The sequence below is a fragment of the Scyliorhinus canicula genome, chromosome 17, assembly GCF_902713615.1.
Source record: "Scyliorhinus canicula chromosome 17, sScyCan1.1, whole genome shotgun sequence".
Classification (NCBI taxonomy): domain Eukaryota; kingdom Metazoa; phylum Chordata; class Chondrichthyes; order Carcharhiniformes; family Scyliorhinidae; genus Scyliorhinus; species Scyliorhinus canicula.
The window spans coordinates 115,383,362-115,391,878 of NC_052162.1; the positions used below are offsets into that span (position 1 = coordinate 115,383,362).

At 46.2% G+C, this 8,517-nt stretch overlaps 1 protein-coding gene and 1 long non-coding RNA gene across 2 annotated transcripts; one reads left to right on the forward strand and one right to left on the reverse strand.

Moving 5' to 3' along the window:
* Window positions 1–1,068: 1,068 nt before the first annotated feature.
* On the reverse strand, window positions 1,069–2,532 carry LOC119952262. Its single transcript, XR_005457801.1, has 2 exons — window positions 2,401–2,532; window positions 1,069–1,411 (listed from the first exon to the last, which is right to left on the reverse strand). It is a non-coding gene; the product is annotated as an uncharacterized LOC119952262 (long non-coding RNA).
* On the forward strand, window positions 2,506–7,705 carry LOC119952166 (gastrula zinc finger protein XlCGF26.1-like). Its single transcript, XM_038775759.1, has 2 exons — window positions 2,506–2,875; window positions 5,276–7,705. The coding sequence occupies exon 2, from the start codon at window positions 5,629–5,631 to the stop codon at window positions 6,901–6,903; it is 1,275 nt and encodes a 424-aa protein (XP_038631687.1). The 5' UTR covers window positions 2,506–2,875; window positions 5,276–5,628; the 3' UTR covers window positions 6,904–7,705.
* Window positions 7,706–8,517: the final 812 nt, after the last annotated feature.

Consider the following 8,517-nt stretch of genomic DNA (forward strand, 5'->3'; position numbering starts at 1 on the left):
ACTTTCTCTCTCTCTCTCTCTTTCTGTCTTGTTCTCTTTGTCTCTTTCCTGTCTCTTTCTCTCTGTCTCTTTCTGTCTTTCTGTCTTTCTTCTTGTCTTTCTTCTTCTCTGTCTTCTTCTCTGTCTTCTTGTCTGTCTTCTTGTCTAAAATGGTGGCCAAATCATCCATGGATATACTCTTTCATATCTGTCTTAAGCGATCCGATCACACCCCAATATAATCCTAATTGGTTTAAGCTATATTCAAAACACATTTGATTTGATAACAAGCCATCCATCCTCCCAATGCAACACCACTTCCAATTGTTGCTTATCTGCAACAATTGAGACGTTAGTCATCTCATCATGCTATTATTCCGAAAATATAAATGAAACTGTATTTTGACACAGTCTAAAATGTTCAGCTTGCATACGTTATGGAATGTGGTTCAGGCTGTTATCACAAGTGGCCAGAAATCAGAACAATGGATCCTTTAGGGGCAGCATGGTAGCATGGTGGTTAGCATCAATGCTTCACAGCTCCAGGGTCCCCGGTTCGATTCCCGGCTGGGTCACTGTCTGTGTGGAGTCTGCACATCCTCCCCGTGTGTGCGTGGGTTTCCTCCGGGTGCTCCGGTTTCCTCCCACAGTCCAAAGATGTGCAGGGTAGGTGGATTGGCCAGGCTAAATTGCCCTTAGTGTCCTAAAAAAAAATAATGTTAATGGGGGTTGTTGGGTTACTGGTATAGGGTGGATACGTGGGCTTGAGTAGGGTGATCATTGCTCGGCACAACATTGAGGGCTGAAGGGCCTGTTCTGTGCTGTACTGTTCTAATTCTAATTCTAATTTAATTATACCACCTTAAAACCCATGGGATTTCGCTGCTGCCCTTGAAAGAATGTGATGTTTTTATCAGTGGTTCTGTTTTTCCCAAACACATGTCTGAGTTTGGAAGTTGTATATTTCTTTCATTTTAAAACTGGGATTTAATATTTCTGTCTTAAACAGTCTTCTTACCTATATTAAGTGTATTTAAAATACCTGACTTCTACACCAATGAACAAATTAATGAGTCACAAGACAAAAACTTCAGATTTTATGACTTTCACTACAACAAACAAACTTGAAGCAACAATGCCTAAACAGTATTTTTGTGGGGAATGTATCTCTTAAACTATAAATAGAATGTTGCCCTTTTACTTTTCAGACAATAAAAAATCACACTCCATGGTTACGACGCTGAAGTTGTCACTCAATTCTCCTGGAACTAGTCCAATGTGATTCTTCGTTCCTGTGTTTACTTCCATTCTATTCCTTTGCCTGACTGGCAACCCTTAATCCCAGAAGTGTCTTTTGCACTGATGGTTCTCCTGATGATATTCAGGTCCCGATAAACCAAGTGGCGTTAGGTATTTTTCTGCAAATCTTCATCTAATATCGTGTAAAAGGAATTTACAAATGGAAATTGAGAACAGGCAATTCTAGTTTCCACCCAACACACTCTCCCCCCATTCCCACTCTGCTGTATGTAATATTCATCCTCCTAATTCTCTAAAGGTGCTGATTCAGGCTGATTCACAGATCCCTGCTCACTGCTTCCCGTCTTGGGGAGGCCTGAAAATCTCCATGCAGACTGCCAGACAGAAATATGTCTATATTACTGAACTCAAAATGTGTGCAACATATAGACTGGATTCACTTCCTTTCTCTTCAGTTGCTGCAAGTCACCAAAGTCCCCTCAGAATGAGAAAATAAATGGAAAGATAAAGTAGACTTGGAGAGGCTGCTGCCTCTTGTGGGGCATTCCAGAATGAGAGGCAATAGTCTTACGATAAGCGGTAGCAAATTTAAAACAGTTTTAATTTTAAAATAAATTTAGAGTATCCAATTATTTTTTTGCCAATTAAGGGGCAATTTAGTGTGACCAATCCACCTACTCTACACATCTTTGGGTTGTGGGGTGGAAACCTACACAGACACGGTGAGAAAGTGCAAATTCCACACAGACAGTGACACGGGGCTGGGATCAAACCCAGGTCCTCAGCGCCGTAGACAGCAGTGCTAACCACTGGGCCACAGTGCTGCCCAATTCAGAAGAGTTGAGGAGGAACTGCTTCTTCAAAGGGCTGTGAATCTGTGGAATTCACTACCCCAGAGTGTGGTGGAGCTGGGACACTGAGTAAATTTAGGGAGGAATTAGACAGATTTTTAATCGGGTTGAAGTGTTATGGAGAAATCTCAGGACGGTGGAGTTAAGACCAGGATGAGATCAGCCATGATCGAATGGTAGAGCAGACTCGATGGGCCAAATGACCTAACTCTGCTCCTATATCTGATGACCTTCTGAAAGGGGGAAACATTGATTTGCTCCCAGATGTTGCCCACAGGAGGAAGTTTTAGTCTGAAACTCATTGTCTAACCTCCACATTGTGACATCCCAAAGCAGTTCGTCCTCTAAATCAACCAATAGGAATCAATCCCTTCCATAGTGACGTCACTGCATTTGAGCGCACCCGCCCCGCGCGCGAATACGGAGCCCCGTTCCCGTAAATGTTTCCCCTTCCCGACGCATCCACGAGACAAGGTTTCCAGGCAACCGGCTGACAGTTCCGGCGATCGAGGATTCCCTCCCCCGACTCGGGACTGCGCATGTCTCAGGGAGAGGGGAATCTGCGCATGTGCAGAGGGACGCACCTCCGGTGACACACCTGAGTTGTGACCAATGGGAAGGTAGGAGGAACGGAAGGAATCTTCCCTCCTCCAATCAGAGCTCCCCCATTGTCTCAATGCGGAAGCTGCACATGTAGGTTTGTGCCGAGCAAAGCTGCTGTTCCCCAACCCTGAATCAGCTTGAGCTGCATACAGACTGAAACCGTCCTCCTGTCTCCAACATCTGTGAGTAAAACACTTTCTTTTCTCCCTTTATTTTCTGATTCTCACGTTCAGTTGGTCACTTGCAGCAACTGAAGGGAAAGGAAGTGTATCCAGGGAGGGTGCAGACTGTGGAAAGCTTGGCCCAGATCTCACTTTCTTAAAGACGTTGACATAAGAACATAAGAACTAGGAGCAGGAGTAGGCCATCTGGCCCCTCGAGCCTGCTCCGCCATTCAATTAGATCATGGCTGATCTTTTGTGGACTCACCTCACATCCTTTGCTCCCTCAGCTTGACACATTTATTTATCTGGCTAAAATGGTCTCTTTCCTAATGTTCACAATTAAAGGGCTGGTTTCTCCAGGCGATAGCTGACATTTAAGGGGTCAGTAAACAGACCAAATCCAACCCAGCCAATTACTTCCCCGTCGGAATACTCTCTATCATCAGCATAGTGATGGAAGGAGTCATCAAAGGTCCAATTAAGTGGCACTTATTCTGCAATAACCTGCTCCTGGATGCTCAGTTTGGATTCCACCAGGGTCACTCAGCTCCTGACCTCATTACAGCCTTGGACGAAAGAGCTGAATGCCAGAAGTGAGGTAAGAGTGACTCCCCTTGACATCAAGGCAGCATTTGACTGAGTATGGAATTAAGGAACCCCAGCTAAACTGGAGTCAATGGGAATTAGGGGATATCTCTACGCTGGTTGGAGTCATACCTGGCACAAAGGAAGATGGTTGTGGATTGGAGGTCAATTATCTCAGCTGCAGGACATCACTGCAGAGATCCTCAGGGCAGTATCCTAGACCCAACCATCTTCAGCTGCTTCATCAATGATCTCCCTTCCATCATCAGGAGAGAAGTGATGTTTGCAGATGTCTGCACAATGTTCAGCACCATTCTCAACTCCTCAGATAATGAAGCAGTCCATGTCCAAATTCAGTAAGACCTGGACAATACCCAGACTTGGGCTGATAAGTGGCAAGTTACATTCGCGCTACACAAGTGCCAGGCAATGACCATCTCTGACAAGAGAGGATCTAACCACCACCCCTTGACATTCAGTGGCATTCCCATCGCTGAAACCCGCATAACCAACATCCTGGGGGTTACCATTGATCAGAAACTGAACTGGACTAGCCATATTAATACTGTAGCTACCAGGACAGGTCAAGGGCTAGGAATCCTACGGCAAGTAACACACCACCTGATGCCCCAAGCCTGTCCACCAGACATCTGCAAGCACAAGTCAGGAGTGTAATGGAATACGCTCCACTTTGCTGGATGAGTGCAGCTCCAACAACACGCAAGAAGCTCGGCTGTATCCAGGTCAAAGCTGGCTGGGTCACTGTCTGTGCGGAGTCTGCACGTCCTCCCCGTGTGTGCGTGGGTTTCCTCCGGGTGCTCCGGTTTCCTCCCACAGTCCAAAGATGTGCGGGTTAGGTGGATTGGCCATGCTAAATTGCCCGTAGTGTCCTAAAAAGTAAGGTTAAGGGGGGGTTGTTTGGGTTACGGGTATAGGGTGGATACGTGGGTTTGAGTAGGGTGATCATTGCTCGGCACAACATCGAGGGCCGAAGAGCCTGTTCTGTGCTATACTGTTCTATGTCTATGTTATTGTATGGTATGTATTATATATATTATTGATGGTTCTGTTATAAAATACATGTATTATTAGTTCTAGTTTTGTAATATAGTACTGTACCTACATTATATATTTCCAGTCAGACAGTCATTGCAGCACTGACAGAATCCATTTGGTATCTCAAGTCAATGCTGACTCTCTGTACAGTAATCCAGTCAGTCCCATTCCCCCTCGATATCCCTGTTCTCCTGCAAGTTTATTTTCTTCAAGTGACCATCCTATTTTATTTTAAATTATTGATCATCTGGACTTCCACAACCCTTGTGGACAGTGAGTTCCCTGTCATGTCCATTCCATGACTAAATAAAATTCTTCCTCAGAATTTCCCTATCTCTAATCAGTAAATATCCTTGTATGGAGATTCTCTCCTCTTGTACAGGTTTTAGTGAGTTTAGATTTGTTGATCAGCACCGTCAGGAAAATTGGGAGGGAAAGTAAGTGAATACAGTCTGTATATTACACACATTTTTCATCCAGTAATATAGACATATATCTGTCTGGCAGCCTGCATGAAGATTTTCAGGTCTCTGTGTCCAGGACAGGAAGCATTGAGCTTGGATCTGTCAATCAGCCTGAATCAGCACCTTCGGGAGAATTGGGAGGGTGAATATTAGATACAGCAGAGTGAGAATGGAGAGAGAGTCTGTGGGATTGAGAATTAGAGCATGTCAGGGAAAGAGAGAGAGGAAAGAATGTTAGATAGAAACTAGAATTGTCTGTTCTGAGTTTCTATCCTGTACTGACAATGATTACTATTGTAAAATCTGTTTGCAGGAAGTTCGAACGAGAAGAATTTGAGGCTGATATCTCAAACTAAATATCACGTCAAGAACTGACTGAGTCACTCAATTCTTGGGATCATCGGCCTTTGAATCTAGAAGGAGAGCTGTTTGTCTATTCTGTCTGCTTCAAGAGATTTTAAACATCAGTGTGTCTAGAAAAGCACTGAGACACACACACCCGAGTGAGAGTGTTCCAGAGCACTGACTGTGGAAAGAGCTTTAACCAGTTACACAGCCTGAAAAAATACTACACCATTCACAGCAGGGAGAGACTGTATAGGGGTTCTGTGTGGACGAGGCTTCAACTGATTGTCCAATGCGGTGAGACACAAAATCACCCGGACCATGGAGAAACCATGGAAATGTGAGGATTGTGGGAAGGGATTCACAGCCCCATGCCTGCTGGAAAGGCATCAACACAGTCACACTGGAGAGAGGCCGTTCACCTGCTCTCAGTGTGAAAAGGGATTCACTGACTTTGGCAGCCTGCGGAGACACGAACGAGTTCACACTGGGGAGAGACCGTTCACCTGCTCTGACTGTGGGAAGGGATTCACTCAGTTATCCAACCTGCAGAGCCACCAGAGAGTTCACACTGGAGAATGGCCATTCACCTGCTCTCAGTGTGAAAAGGGATTCAGTGACATTGGCAAACTGCGGAGACACGAACGAGTTCACACTGGAGAGAGGCCATTCACCTGCTCTGACTGTGGGAAGGGATTCACTCAGTTATCCAAACTGCAGGGGCACCAGCGGGTTCACACTGGAGAGAGGCCATTCACCTGCTCTCAGTGTGAAAAGGGATTCACTGAAATTGGCAACCTGCGGAAACACGAACGAGTTCACACTGGGGAGAGGCCATTCATCTGCTCTGACTGTGGGAAGGGATTCATTCAGTTATCCAGCCTGCAGGGACACCAGAGAGTTCACACCGGAGAGAGGCCTTTCACCTGCTCTCAGTGTGAAAAGGGATTCAGTGTCATTAGCAACCTGCGGAATCACGAACGAGTTCACACTGGGGAGAGGCCATTCATCTGCACTGTGTGTGATAAGGGATTCACTCAGTTATCCAGCCTGCAGAGCCACCAGAGAGTTCACACCGGAGAGAGGCCTTTCACCTGCTCTCAGTGTGAAAAGGGATTCAGTGTCATTAGCAACCTGCGGAAACACGAACGAGTTCACACTGGGGAGAGGCCGTTCATCTGCACTGTGTGTGATAAGGGATTCACTCAGTTATCCAACCTGCAGAGCCACCAGAGAGTTCACACCGGAGAGAGGCCTTTCATCTGCTCTCAGTGTGAAAAGGGATTCATTCAGATTGGCAACCTGCGGAAACACGAACGAGTTCACACTGGGGAGAGACCTTTCACCTGCTCTCAGTGTGAAAAGGGATTCACTGACATTGGCGACCTGCGGAGACACGAACGAGTTCACACTGGAGAGAGGCCTTTCACCTGCTCTCAGTGTGAAAAGAGATTCACTGGCATTGGCGACCTGCAGAGACACCAGCGAGTTCACACCGGGGAGAGGCCATTCAGCTGCACGGTCTGTGATAAGAGATTCACTCAGTTATCCCACCTGCAGAGGCACCAGCGAGTTCACACCGGGGAGAACCATTGATCTGCACTGTGTGTAATATGGGATTCACTGAATTATCCAGCCTGCTGAGACACAATGTCACTCACACCAATAGGCTGGTCGGATCTGTGTGAATAAACGGGTTAATCAGACTGTTCATGATGTTTTGGTGTTTTGGATAGTGGAGGAGCCCAAGTGACAGACTTCAATAACAGATTAATTTGCATTTATACAGCACATTTAATGTAATTAAACATCCCAAGCTGTTTCACAGGGACATTGTAAATCCAGTTTTCACAAATGATTTGATAAAATTGTCCAAGCTCATGATCGTGTGACAGAAAGCACTGCTTCTTTCTGTCTCTGCCTCCACACACTCCTTCCCTATTGATTGTAACACTAATTCATCCCACTATCCTCCTCCTGTTTTTCCCCCAATTCTCCTCCCCTGAAGGTGCTGACTCTCGGGTTCTGCTTCACTCTCAGCTGTTGCCCTCCCCAATATGTCACCCAGGTGTCTGAAGTTAACAAACTGTTTTCTACGGGGGACGTCAGAATCAAACCAATCAAACCCAGTGACATGCACTTTGTGTCCGGAATGGGGTCACTGCCCCCCATTCCCACTTTCATCCCAGTCCCAGGTGTTTGGAGACTGGGCACTGGCGACTGAATCTCCCATGCTCCCCCGCACCGGGGAAACCACTCTATCCAGCGGGAGGGGGGACGGACGGACAGGGACTGCGCATGTCCAAAGGAGAGGAAAAGATGCGCATGCGCATTGACGGTTATTCCCATTGAGTTCAAAAGGGCATCCATGACCATGTGATGGGAAGAGTTGGAGGACCGGAAGGATTCTGGTCCTCCAGCCAATCAGAGCGCGGGCTTTGTGTTAATAAAGTTTGAGCTTCACACAGACTGAAACCTCCTGTCTCCAACATCTGTGAGTAAAACACTTTCTTTTCTCCCCCTTTCCATTTCTTTTCTCATTCTCACCTTCAATTGGTCACTTGCAGCAACTGAAGGGAAAGGAAGTGAATCCAGGGAGGGTGCAGACTCTGGAAAGCTTGGCCCACGTCTTTCTCTCTCTCTCAAAGACATTGACATCCTTTGCTCCCTCAGCTTGACACATTTATTTGTCTGGCTAAAAGGATGGTCTCTTTCCCAATGTTAACAATTAAAGGGCTGGTTTCCCCAGGAGATGGCTGACATTTAAGGGAACGGTAAATAAGACCATAAGAAATAGAAGCAGAATTGGGCCACTTGGCCCATTGAGTCTGCTCCGCCATTCAATCATGGCTGATATTTTCTCATCCCCATTCTCCTGCCTTCTCCCCATAACCCCTGATCCCCTTATTAATCAAGAACCTATCTATCTCTGTCTTAAAGACACTCAGTGAATTGGCCTCCACAGCCTTCTGCAGCAAAGAGTTCCACAGATTCACCACCCTCTGGCTCAAAAAACTCCTCCTCATCTCTGTTTTAAAGGATCGCCCCTTTAATCTGAGATGGTGTCCTCTGGTTCTAGTTTTTCCTACAAGTGGAAACATCCTCTCCATGTCCACTCTATCCAGGCCTCGCAGTATCTTGTACGTTTCAGTAAGATCCCCTCTCATCCTTCTAAACTCCAACGCGTACAGACCCAGAGTCCTCAAATGT